General features: G+C 46.6%; 1 protein-coding gene across 10 annotated transcripts in view; it reads left to right on the plus strand.

The window, feature by feature from the left end:
- Window positions 1-13,428, plus strand: part of STAB2 (stabilin 2) — a 177,193-nt gene that overhangs the window by 93,895 nt on the left and 69,870 nt on the right. For 9 of the 10 annotated variants that reach the window (XR_009550685.1, XR_009550686.1, XM_060194290.1 and 6 more), the window contains 4 exons: window positions 4,834-5,029; window positions 7,995-8,090; window positions 10,033-10,078; window positions 10,792-10,868. Coding sequence is in view for 8 of the 10 variants with exons in the window: in XM_060194290.1 (XP_060050273.1) it covers window positions 4,834-5,029; window positions 7,995-8,090; window positions 10,033-10,078; window positions 10,792-10,868 (415 nt within the window). In the remaining 2 variants the exon portion in view is untranslated. The remainder of the gene's footprint in view (window positions 1-4,833; window positions 5,030-7,994; window positions 8,091-10,032; window positions 10,079-10,791; window positions 10,869-13,428) is intronic. The other variant, XM_060194296.1, reaches the window with a different exon arrangement.

Here is a 13,428-nt window from a genome sequence, read left to right on the forward strand (position 1 = left end):
TGAGAGACTCTTCCTTCCAATTATTACAAAGGGCTTGAGCATGTTAATCTCAGTTTATGCCTTCAGAATATTTCCACGTGTATTCTTTCTGTCTCACCTCTCTCTTCCTTACCATTCCACGAAGCAGTAGTAGGTAACCGTGGATCTCAGGACAGCTGTATAAGTCTGAAAATAGGTAGATACTGTGGTGTCCAGTTGCGCAATAAAGCAACTGAAAGACTGAGATCCCCCAGTCCCATTCTGATAGTAGAGAGAAATGTCCTGTGAACCTTCTGTGAGCAAAGGAAACAGAAGAAAAATCCATCTCAGAGTTGGGGTGGTAGCATCATGGTTACACAAATGACTTTCATGCCTGAGGCTCTGAGATCTTAGGTTCAGTCCCCAGCTCCACGATAAGCCAAAGCTGCAGCGCTCTGGGATCAGCCAAAATATCTATCTCTCTCTCTCTCTCTCTCTCTCTCTCTCTTTCTGTCCCTCCCTCTCCCCTCCCCTTCCCCTCCCCTTCCCCCTCCCTCTCCCTCCCCTTCTTCCCTCCCTCTCCCTCCCTTCTTCCCTCCCTACCCTTTCTCTCAGTCTCTGTCTCATTAAAATAAATAAATATGGAGCTGGGAAGTGGGTTAGGTGCACATGGTGCAAAACACAAGGACCAGCGTAAGGATCCTGGTTCGAGCCCCCAGCTCCCCACCTTTATGGGGGGGAGGGGGAGTCGCTTCACAAACAGTGAAGCAGGTCTGCAAGTGTCTATCTTTCTCTCTCCCTCTCTGTCTTCCCCTCCTCTCTTGATTTCTCTCTGTCCTATCCAGCAGCAACAACAGCTATAACAACAATAATAATAGCAACAAGAAGGGCAACAAAATGGGGAAAATCGCCTCCAGTGGATGCTGACACTGAGCCCCAGAGATAACCCTGGAGGCAAAATAAATAAATAAATAAATAAATAAATAAATAAATAAATGGGGCCAAGCAGTAGTGCAGCAGGTTAAGCACATATGGCATGAAGCACACAGACCAGTGTAAGCATCCTGATTCAAGCCCCCAGTTCCACACCTGCAAAGGGGTCTTCACAAGTGGTGAGGCAGATCTACAGGTGTCTGTCTTTCTCTCCCCCTCTCTGTCTTCCCCTCCTCTCTTCATTTCTTTCTGTCCTATCCAACAACAATGACATTAATAACAACAATAGCAACAACAAAGGCAACAAAAATAAGGGAAAAAATAACCTCCAGGAGCAGTGGATTTGTAGTGTAGGCACCAAGCCCCAGCAATAGCCCTGGAGGCAAGAAAGAGAGAGAGAGAGAGAGAGAGAGAAAGAAAGAAAGAAAGAAAGAAAGAAAGAAAGAAAGAAAGAAGGAAAGAAAGGAAGGAAGGAAGGAAGAAAGAAAGAAAGAAAGAAAAAAAGAAAGAAGGAAAGAAAGGAAAAATATTAAGAAAAGAAAGAAAAATCCAGCTCTCTAAGGAAAGGGAAGGAGTGCCTGCTCATTTAGGGAACTGGACCCTCCGCCCCCCAGAACTAAGTGCCTCTGTGCTGTTGTTTTGGAAAAAGTCTTTACAACTTCCTGTCTTTCTCTCTTCTCAGAGTGTCTACCTGCCCATAACAGCCAAAGTGATTTGACCCATAGAAGATGCAGAACTTGAGGCAGCAGGAGGCTGTGTGTTTAAGTGAACTCAGGAATGAAGGCAGGGCCAAGCCAAGCATACTTCTCTGAACTACAAAGAGATTGGTTTTTAAGATGTCACAGGCCGCCCTCCCACCACCCACACACCCCCACACTTTACCAGGAGAAGCAGCATACACACAAACTCTTGCTTGCAAATCCCATGTATTCTCACTGTGCTATCACTCAGCCTCTAGCCACCAAGATGTCCATTTTTTAGTGTTGCACTTTAAATAGAATGTAATCAATTTACCCTTTACAAAACTTTGGAAATCAACTTCGACATCTCTGTATGTGTGGATGCCTCACCACATCCAGCCCCAAAGTCCTGGTACTGTCCAAATACCCTCTTCTTATCCATTACTCCTGACCCCTGTCCCCTTTTCCTCTGGTAAACCCCATATTGTTCAGAGTCAAAACTCATGTTCTCTGTGCTTTGCCAGTTCCCTGCCATTGTTTGTATTCCATGTAGGGGTGAAACCGTATGGCACACCTTTGGTATGGTATGGTATGCCTTTCACTTTCTAACTTACTTCACTTGGCATGATCACCTCCAGTTCCATCTGTGTTGTCACGAAAGGCATAGTTTTGTCGTTTTAAAAGCTGAGTAGTATTCCACTGGATGGATGCACACACACACACACACACACACACACACACACACACACACACACACACATTTTTTTAAACCAGTCATTCAGTGATCATTTGAGTTGGTCCCATATTTCTGGCTCTGGCTCTTGGGATTAATGCAGCTATGAACATAGTGGTGCAAATAAGTCTTTCAAATAAGAGTTTTCCCTTCTTCCAGCTAAATGCCTAGGTGTTGTTTTCGCCGGGCTGGCTTCATGGGCGGGTAACAGACGACCCAGCACTCATGGCTGGGTTGTACACAGTATCTCTTTATTCATGCAGGATGCAGCGCAATCTATACCAAGCTAAGCTAAACTAAACTAAAAAACTACAAACAATCTTGTCCTTATAAATATACTAGCCCAGTAGGGTAGGAACAGGATGCAACACAGAGAGGGTGGAGAGAAAAGTGACTGGTGAAAATCAGAGTATGACAAGGAGAGGGGGCAGAGCAGGCAAGAATTCTACCACTGAACCACCAATGCCCTGGAGGGAGGGTGGTGCTTGTTAACAGAGGTTATGTAAATAGAATACAGTGTTATGTAAATAGAATGCAGGGGGGATTAAACCAAATGAAACAGAAGGGGTTTTTTTTAAACAGAATTAGAAGCATACCAACACCTAGGAATGAATTATATGGTATTTCTTGTTTTCCTCTTTTTGCCCTCAGTTTTTCTTTTTTGAAAGGATTCTCAGGTGGGGGGGGATAGCATAATGTTTATATGGAGATGCTCATGCACAAGCCTCCAAGGTTTCAGTTTCAGTCCCTCACAATACCATAAACCAGAGCTGAGTAGTGCTCTGGTAAATAAAAAAGGAATGGAGGGAGGGAGAGAGGGAGGGCAAAGGAAAGGATTCACCATTTTCCTCCCCACCCTGGGCCATATTTGTTTCTTTTCTTTCCAATACAGTTCTGCATGTTTCTTTCCTTTGTCCTTACTGCCCTACATTCTTTTTCCTTCTTCGTCTTCTATTTTTTATTACCTTTGTTTATTAGATAAAGAGAGGCAGAAATTGAGAAAGAAGGGGTGATAGAGAGGAAAAGAGATAGAGAGACAACTGTAACATTGCTCCACCACCTGCAAAGCTTTCCCCCTGCAAGTGGGGGCCAGGGACTCAAACATGAGTCCTTGCACATTGTAACATGTGTGCTTAACCAGGTGTGTCACCACCTGGCCCCTCTTCTTCATTTTTTTTTTTTTTTTTGCCTCCAGGGTTATCACTGGGGCTTGGTACCTGCACTGTGAATCCACTGCTCCTGGAAGCCATCTTTTTTCCATTGTTGTTGTTGTTGCTATTACGGTTGTTAGAAGGACAGAGAGAAATTGAGAGAGGAGGGGACAATAGAGAGAGGGAGGAAAGATAGACACCTACATACCTGCTTTACCACTTGCAAAGTGACACCTCCCAAAACCGGGGTACTTGCATGGGTCCTTGCGCTTTGCACTATGTGCAGTTAACCCACGCACTACCACCTGCCCCCCCATCTTCTTTTATTTCTCTTTTTCCTTCCTTCTGACTACTTGACTGAAGCCCCCACACCGCTCCTGGAAGCTCTGTAAATTGTTCTGTGTTGGGAGTCAGTGGTGTGCCCAGTTGAGTGCACATGCAGAAGGACCTAGGTGTGAGCCCCTGCTCCCCCGCTGCAAGGGAGACGCTTCACAAGTGGTGAAGCAGCTCTGCAGGTGTCTGTCTTTCTCTCTCCTTCTCTGTCTTCCCCTTCCTTAACAATTCCTCTCTGTTCTATTAAATACAATAGAAAGGGGGAGGGGGAAAATTGCCATCAGGCACAGTTGATTCATAATGCTAGTACCGAGTCTCAGTGATAACCCTGGTGGAACGAAAGAAAGGGAGAAAGAGGAGATCAGGCAGTATCACAGCAGGTTAAGTGTACGTGGCACAAAGCACAAGGACAGGTGTAAGAGGAGTCACTTCACAGGCGGTGAAGCAGGTCTGCAGGTGTCTCTCTTTCTCTCCCCCTCACTGCCTTCCCCTCTCTCCATTTCTCTCTGTTCTATCCAACAGCAACATCAATAACAACAACAATAATTACAACAATAAAACAAGAGCAACAAAAGGGAAAATAAAATAAACAAATAAATAAATATTTAAACAAAAAAAAAGGAAGAAAGAAGAGGTCAGGTAGTGGTGCACCTGGTTGAACATACATGTTACAATGCACAAAGACCCAGGTTTGAGCCCCTGATCCCCACTTGCAGGGGAAAAGCTTTTTAAGTGTTGAAGCAGTGTTGCAGTTGTCTCTCTGTCTCTCTCCCTATCACCTCTTTCCTTCTCAATTTCTGGCTGTCTCTATCCAATAAATAAATATTTTTTTAAAAAACCTGAAAAATCTAAAAAAAAGAAGAAAAAGAAACAGGTCTGTTCTGCTTCACCCTTTCCTCCCTATCTCTCGAAACTCTTCAAGGTAGGGTCCAAGCCCTCTGCACATGTCCAGTCCCACCAGCAGCATTTCTTCACCACAAATGGGCAGGACCAGAAGATGGACATATGGTCTCATCTAAGTCCAGTCCTGTCCTTCCCGTTTCAGAAGAGAGAATGCTGTGCCGGCTTCTTCGGACCCCAGTGCCAGCTCTGCCCACGGAATGGCAAGGACATCTGTTTTGGAAATGGGGTCTGCCTGGACGGGGTGAATGGCACAGGCATGTGCCAGTGTGAAGAAGGCTTCAGTGGCACAGCTTGCGAGACCTGCATGGAGGGCAAGTACGGCCCCCACTGCGACCAAGGTACACGCACGTGCTCCCTTGTTAGGAGAGGATCAGAGTGTCCACATCCTATGATTTGTACAGAGCAGGCCTCTCTAACATTGCCAAGGGTTTGCCTATACATTTACCTGAATTATCCTCTCAGATCTGCATGTTGCTTGACCACTGATGGATTTTCTGTTTGTTTCTTTATTGCATAGAGACAGAGAAACTGCGAGGGAAGGGGGGCCAATGGTGGGGCTCTCAGTTGAGCACATCCATTACCATGCTTAAGGACCCAAGTTCAAGCCTCTGCTCTCCACGTACAGGGGGGATGCTTCACAAATGGTGAAACAGGTCTGCAGGTCTCTCTCTCTCTATCTTTTTCTCCCTCTCCCTCTCCTTCTATTTCTTCCTTGCTCTCAATTTCTTTCTGTCCTATCAACTAAAATATAAAAAGAAAAGGAAAAAAAATGGCCACTGAGAATTCTGGATTTGTAGTTCTGGCACCAAGCCTCAGTGATAACCTGGTGGCAATTAAAAAAGAGAAAGAAAGGGGCTGGGTGGTGGCACAGCAAGCTAAGCACACATGGCACGAAGCACAAGGAGTGGCGTAGGAATCCTGGTTCGAACCCCCAGCTCCCCACCTGTAAAGCAGGTCTGCAGGTGTCTGTCCTTCTGTCCCCCTCTGTCTTCCCCTCCTCTCTTCATTTCTCTCTGTCCTATCCAACAACAATGACAGTAATAACAACAATAATAATAATAATAACAACAACAAAGGCAACAAAAAGGTAAAAATAACCTCCAGGAGCAGTGGATTCGTAGTGCAGGCACCAAGTCCCAGCAATAACCCTGGAGGCCAAAAAAAAAAATTGTAAACGAAAGGAAGAGACACACCTGCAGCACTGCTTCACCACTGGTAAAGCCCCCCCTTCAGTTGGAGACCAGAGACTTGAACCAAGGTCCTTGCACATGGTAACATTTGTGCTCTACCAGGTGTGCCACCACCCAGCTGTGATTTATCTGTTGTTTTTTGAGAGACCAGAAGACCGCTCAGCTCTGGCAGGTGGGATATCCGCCAGGGGTCAGAACCAGAACCTCCCACATGCACATCCTGTGCTTTGCTAGCTGAACTTGATAGCTGAAAGAAGTAGGTCTGTGCACGTTCACTTAATCCACACGAGACCCATGTGTATGTGTGTGTGTGTGTGTGTGTGTGTGTGTGTGTGTGTGTGTGTGTGTATTGTCAGACCTAATTTACAGATGAGACTGTTGAGGCCAGGGGGTTGAAAAGGACACCCCGCTAGGGTCACAGCTGCTGAGAGAAGCAGGACTGAGATTTGAATGTATGTCATGGTCCCCTTTCTGAAAAGGTAGTTTTATTTATTTATTTATTTATAGGACTAGAAAAGATGGAGGGAAGAAGGGAACAAGCACACCAGAGCAGTTCCAGCTCAGCTCCAGCATAAGGTGGTGACAGGGATTGAACCTGTAGCCTAAGGTTTTTCTAATCTCTGCTAACAGCTGGGACCTTGTTTGGGCACTCACGGTTTCCTTTTTTTTTTTTTTTAATGTTTTGCTTTCCTTATTATCTTTTTAAATATTTATTTATTTTCCCTTTTGTTGCCCTTGTTGTCTTTTTATTGTTGTTGTAGTTATTGTTGTTGTTATTGATATCGTCATTGTTGGATAGGGCAGATAGAAATGGAGAGAGGAGGGGAAAACAGAGAGAGGGAGAGAAAGACAGACACCTGCAGACCTACTTCACTACCTGTGAAGTGACTCCCCTGCAGGTAGGGGGCTCAAACCGGGATCCTGATGCCGATCCTTGCACTTTGTGCCACGTGTGCTTAACCCACTATGCTACCGCCCGACTCCCGGGCACTCACTGTTTTCTCAGCAGCTGATCCAAACCAGACAGAGATCTATGAATATCTGATTGAGTATAATCTGGCCCTATATTATTAGATATATATCCTAGTTATAATATATATATTAGGTATAGATAACTAGGATTATAGTTCTCTCTCTCTTATGTGGAAGACTCCTCTGTCTGCATTTGTGTTAGGGTTCCTAATCCCTTGATGATTTTCATGGAGTCCTGCAAAGCCCCAAGGCTAAAAGCTTTTTTTTTTTTTCCCTTTGCTGAGAATGGTATCAATGCCTTTCATCTGATTCTCAACAGAGATTCATGATGTCTGTGTAATAAGCAAATCATCATTTCTTTAAAAAAAACATTAATTTATTTACCAACTTACTTATTTTATCAGTGAGAGACCAGAGCACCACTCAGCTTGGGCATAAGCAGTTCTTCTTCTTCTAGCGTTTGCCCTTCTTCTGTAGCCAGTCAACAGCATCAGGTTGAGCCTGATGTAAAGTTTCGAGACCTCCTTTGAATCTGGAGAGGTGGCAGTCGTTGACTATGTGGGTCATAGTCTGTCTGTAGCCGCAGGGGCAGTTCGGGTCAGTCTCTGGCTCCCCAGCGATGGAACATAGCGGCGCACCAGCCATGGCCTGTTCGATAGCGATTGAGGAGGGCCCAATCATAACGTGCTAGGTCAAAGCTAGGCATAAGCAGTGACAGGGATTGAAACTGGATCCTCAGTCCTGTGAGTCCTGTGCTCTACCACTGAGCTACTTCCTCAGCCCAGGGTCAGACATTATAGTATTGCTAAAGAAAACAGTGCTATGCCAGGTCTCTGAAAACCCAGTGTCCAGTGTGCTTCAGGGACAAGCCTAGTTCCACTCCACGGGGTCCCTTAGAACCCTGGACGCTCAATTGGCCTTAGAGAATTCTCACCAACACCCATTCAGGCTACTCAATCTGTGGTGTTTGTGGAAGAATGACCTAACCCGTGAGCCAGCTCAACTCTCTCTGGTCTGTCGCTGCCCTTCCTGGAAATCCTGCCCATCATTCAGAGATGGAGAATTATGTGCAATGCATTGACCACGGAGTCAGTGAACACGGGTCAGAAGCCTGACAGTGCATAGGCATTTTTCCACTTAGTGTGCTCCTGTGTGCATGGGAGATGCAACCAAGGACCCTCAGGCGATGGCTCCTGTGAGTGTGACGTGGGCTGGAGAGGCGTGAACTGTGATGTCGGTAAGAGAAAGCCTTTTTTTTTTCTCTCTCTCTAAAGCTGGAATGGCATCTTAATCCCTTTGGGGAGGGGAGAGGGGAGGGGACAGAGGGAAAGAGAAGAAAGGAGAAGGGTGGGGTGGGGGAAAGGAGAGAAAGGGAGGAAGGGGTGGGGTGGGGGAGAGTAGAGAAAGGGAGGAAAGGGGAAAGGAGGGAGGGAGAAAAGGAAGGAAGGAAGAAGGAAAGAGAAAGAAAGAGAGAGGAAGCCTTCTGTTTGTTAAAAGTCACTCTCCTGGGGGGCAGGTGGTAGCGCAGCAGGTTAAGTGCATGTGGCACAAAGCGCAAGGCCCCATGCAAAGATCCCGGTTTGAGCCCCTGGCTCCCCACCTGCAGGGGAGTCGCTTCACAGGCGGTGAAGCAGGTCTGCAGGTGTCTATCTTTCTCTCCCCGTCTCTGTCTTCCCCTCCTCTCTCCATTTCTCTCTGTCCTATCCAACAACAATGACATCAGTAACAGCAATAATAACCACAACAAAGATCAAAACAACATGGGCAACAAAAGGCAAAAAAAAAAAAAAAATAGCCTCCAGGAGCAGTGGATTCATGATGCAAGCAATTAACTCTGGAGGCAAAAGAAGAAAAAAAAAGTCACTCTCCAGACCAGGTGGTGAGTGGCATACCTGGCAGAGTGCCTACATTACAGTGCACAAGGACCCAGGTTAAAGTCCTGGTGTCCACCTACAGGGTGATGGGGGAAGCTTCACAGGTGGTAAAGCAGGGTTGCAGGTGTCTATCTCCCTCTCTGTCTTCCTCCCTTCCTCTCAATTTCCCTCTCTCTCTCTCTCTCTCTCTCTCTCTCTCTCTCTATCATCAAAAGAAGGAGGAGGAGGAGAAGTAGTCACTCTCATTCTCCTCATCCTCATCTCTTGCCAACCACTAATATTTATGGGTTTGTCTAATGTGGACATTTCATATCAGAGAAATCATATGCTGGAAAGAAAAGAAAGTGAGGCCTGGCAGTGTATGGCCGGTAAAGCACATACAACCATGAGCAGAGATCTAGGTTCAAGCCTCTGCTTCTCAGCTATAGGGGGAAAGAAAGCTTCATGAGTGGCAAAGCAGGGCTATAGGCATCTCTCTTTCTCTCTCCCTCTTTTTCTCCCTCTTCCCTCTCAATTTCTGTCTCTATCCAAAAGGAGAAATTTAAGCCAAAAACTGGAAGCTGGGAACAGTGGGTTTGTCATGCAGGCACCATGTCCTAGTGGTAAACCTGGTGGCAATTTAAAAGAAAGAAAGTGTGGGAGTCAGGCAGTAGCACAGTGGGTTAAGTGCAGGTGGCACAAAGCACAAGGACCAGCGTAAGGATCCCGGTTTGAACCCCCAGCTCCCCACCTACAGGAGAGTCGCTTCGCAGGCAGTGAAACAGGTCTGCAAGTGTCTCTCTTTCTCTCCCCCTCTCTGTCTTCCCCTCCTCTCTCCATTTCTATCTGTGCTATTCAACAACAATGACATCAGTAACAACAACAATAATAACTATAACAATAAAACAACAAAGGCAACAAAAGGGAATAAAAAATATTTTTAAAAAAAGAAAGAAAGGGGGTTGGGAGGTAGCGCAGCGGGTTAAGCACACGTGGCACAGGGCACAAGGACCAGCATGAGGATCCTGGTTTGAGCTCCCGGCTCCCCACCTGCAGGGGAGTCGTTTCACAGGCAGTGAATCAGGTCTACAGGTGTCTCTCTTTCTCTCTCCCTCTCAATCTTCCCCTCCTCTTTCCATTTCTCTCTGTCCTATCCAACAACGAACAGCATCAACAACAATAATAACCGCAACAAGGCTACAACAACAAGGGCAATAAAAGGAGGGGAAGAAATAAAGAAAGTAGGGGGAGAGAAGTTGAGGAAGGGGAAGGGAGGAGTGCGGTTCGGTGAGTGAGGGCTGACACAGCAACGGTTCTCATTTTCAGCCATCACGAGTGACAGCTGCAATGGGACATGCCACACCAGCGCCAAGTAGGTTCCCTCCGGGCCTCCTTTGGAGACAACTTGAAGGGGACCCTTTGCTGATAGGTCCCACCCCAGGCTCTGTCCCCAGCAGTGTAACTTCCTGAGATAGCAGGAAAAACTGATATCTCTGGAAAAAAAAAAACGCCCTTTGGAGCAAGCTGCCACCTGAGTTACCCAGCACCTGGGCACAGTCCCCATTGTCACCCCAAGTCTATGTCATGGGGGTTGGAAAGGGTGGGTCTGACTGTCTGTCCATACACAGACAAGTCTTACCTTCTTTGTCGTCCCTACCTGAAGCTTGACTCCTGATTAAGAGTCCAGTTGCCCAGGTTATTCCTGCATGCAAACCAGTTCCTATCACTGTCCCTCAACACTCTGCCTCACCCTGGTTTCCTGTCTGTCAGCAGGTAGAATAATGGCTGCCTTTGGGGGCCAATGACTCCTATGCAGCTGGCGTGGTGCCTGCTACAGGGGAGCTTGAGAGAGGAGAGATGGGTAACTTCTACTATCCCTGGGCCCACAGGGACTCAGTGATGACAGAAGTCTCAGCTGCCCTGGGCAGGGGTTTGTTCCCAAAATACTCATTTCCAAGCCCTCAGGGCAAGGCAGAACCATAAAATGTCTCACAACAGGCAGGAGCTGGGGACCCAGGGGCTTGTGGGTCCCTTGATGGGCTGTTACAGATTTTCCTACAAGAGATGTTTGTCCTGTCACCACAGCTGCCTCATCAACCAGGATGGCACAGCCTCGTGCAGATGTGCAGCAGGATTCCAGGGGAATGGGACCGTCTGTACCGGCAAGTGAAGGGAACCTGTGTAGGGCTGGCCTCAGCTGCAGCCTGAACAACGGGGAGCTGTTGGTGGGGGTGCTATTGGGGCTGCTGAGCCTGCCAGGGGCACCCATTCATACAGATGCCCAACTATCCAGGGGGGCAGTGGGGGGAAATTGAACCCTCATTTTCTTCTCCAAGCAGTGGATTACAGCCTCATTCACAAGACTGCAATTGGAATCACCTGGAAAATTTTAAAAGTTAGGGGATGTGGAAGGGTGGTTAGAGGGGAGGGGCAGGCTGTGGCACAGCTCTGTAGACATAGGTTCAAGCCCCTGCCTACAGCAGGGAAACCTCTCTCTTTCTCTGTTACTCTCTGTCTCTATTATCATTTTTTAAAGGGGGGGACTGGAAATGTAGCTCAGTGGTAGAGTACATGCTTTGCATTAATGAAGCCTGGAGTTCAATCCCAGTATTCATCCCCCATTAAAAAAAATTAAAAAAAAAAGAATTTGATTGACCTAAAGAGTGATCTGCATACAGGGACCTTGGAGAGAAATAGGAAGAGGATTGAGACCTGGTTCTTCCTCTGACCACCCACACAGTCATGGCTCGGTCTCCCAGCTGCTCTGAGCCCTGTGCTCTGTGACTGTTAAACACAGTCCCAGAGGTGTAGGTAGTGGTGCACCCAGCAGAACACTCATGTCACTATGCATGAAGTCCCACGTTCAGGCCCCCACTGGCAAGGAGAAAGCTTCCCATGTTGCTGGCACTCCCATGGAGTGGATCCAGCCAGAAGATAAGTCACCAACCCTCCCTGGATGCCAGGATAGCCTGAGGGTGCTTCTTCCCAAGCAAGTGCTCTCTGGGTTGGAGAAAACTCGACTGGAGCCAACCTAGGCTGCTGCATGTGAGAGGGATCAGGAACTCATGCCAGGCTAGCATCACAGGAGAGAGACTCTGGGACTCTCAGAGCCAGAAGGCAATTCCAAGTATGTTTAATCAGAAGAGAATCTGTATTTATACTCGCCAAGAAGGAAATAGGATGGAAAACAGGATGTGATGTAGAGAGGGTGGAGCAAAAAGAGAGTTTGAACCAGTGGGATTAAACCAGTGCCGTGCAGGCAGGGCAGTTCTCAGGTAAAGCAGTGATTATGTAAATAGAACACAGCATTAAGCAATGCAACGGAAGGGCTCTTAGAAGCAGAATTAGAAGCAGACAAACACCTCTCTGGCTCTAAGGGTCCCAGAGATTCAGAAAAGAGACATCAGGGAGTACTTTGGTACAAATACTCATTTATTTGAAGGTGGGTTTGGGTTTATATAGAAAGTTAAACAAAAAACATTTTTCAAACACATCAGAAATTACAGGTTTCTTAAAGGTCAGCTTGCCCCTATGGTAGGGGGCTGGTATGACAAGAATTGATGAGATACATAAAGGTAAAGACGATTAGTCTCCATGATGCAAGTGAGTTAATTATCCAAAGGCATTTGAGAGAAGCATAGGGGTTAAACCAGTAAGGTGAGATAGAAGAAAAACAAGACTTGATGTAAATCATAGATATCAAAGGACACAAGGAAATAAGATTTTGGGGTTTCTCTGTCTGGTATTGGGGAGGTGTATGATAGAGTGTGTTCTCCTTTGTGATCAGAAGGTGAAGTGGATGTGTGAACTTTGAGTGACTATCATGAACTTTGAGTGAACCTTAAAGCAGGCAACCATTTGGCCTGTCAGCAGGGGAAACTAAGTATGAGAGGCCTGTAGGATTTCTGTGAGCTTGAGAGGCTAACAAGGAGAAACTGAGTCTGGGAGACTTTTCCCTCTTGGCTCATCTCTATAAGGAGAGAGGCTAACAAGTGGGGTGTCTTTCCAGACCTCCATCCGAGGATGGGGGAGCTTCCCTAAGCTCTACCAAGCTTTCATATAGTCCCACAGCATGTGATGGAGCAGTGCTGCAGGTGTCTCCCCTCTCTCTCTCTCTCTCTCTCTCTCTCTCTCTCTGTCTCTCTCTCTCTCTCCTCTCCTTCCCTCTACCAAAAAAAAAAGAAAGAAAGAAATGAAAGGGGCAGTAGCACACCCAGTTAAATGCACATAGTACGAAGCACAAAGATCCCAGTTCAAGCCCTCAGCTCCCCAACTGCAGGGGGTCGATTCACAAGCAGTGAGGTAGGTCTGCAGGTGTCTATCCTCTCCTCCTCTCTATCTTCCCCTCCCCTCTCAATTTCTCTCTGTCCTACCCAATAAAAAAAATGGCTTCCAGGAGCAGTGGATTCATAGTGTTGGTACCGAGCCCCAGTGATAACCCTGGAGGCAAAAAAAGGGGAGGAGGAGGAGAAAAAGAAGAAATAGAAGAAGGAGAAGGAGAAGTAGAAGTAGAAGGAGAAGGAGAAGGAGAAGGAGAAGGAGAAGGAGAAGAAGAAGAAGAAGAAGAAGAAGAAGAAGAAGAAGAAGAAGAAGGAGAAAGAAGAGGAAGAAGAAAGAAGAAGAAAGAAGAGGAAGAAGAAAGAAGAAGAAGGAATAAAGAGGAAAAAATGGCTGCTAGGAATGGTGGAACCATGCAGACATGGAGCCCTAGAAATAACTATA

The sequence above is a fragment of the Erinaceus europaeus genome, chromosome 7 (assembly GCF_950295315.1).
Source record: "Erinaceus europaeus chromosome 7, mEriEur2.1, whole genome shotgun sequence".
Classification (NCBI taxonomy): domain Eukaryota; kingdom Metazoa; phylum Chordata; class Mammalia; order Eulipotyphla; family Erinaceidae; genus Erinaceus; species Erinaceus europaeus.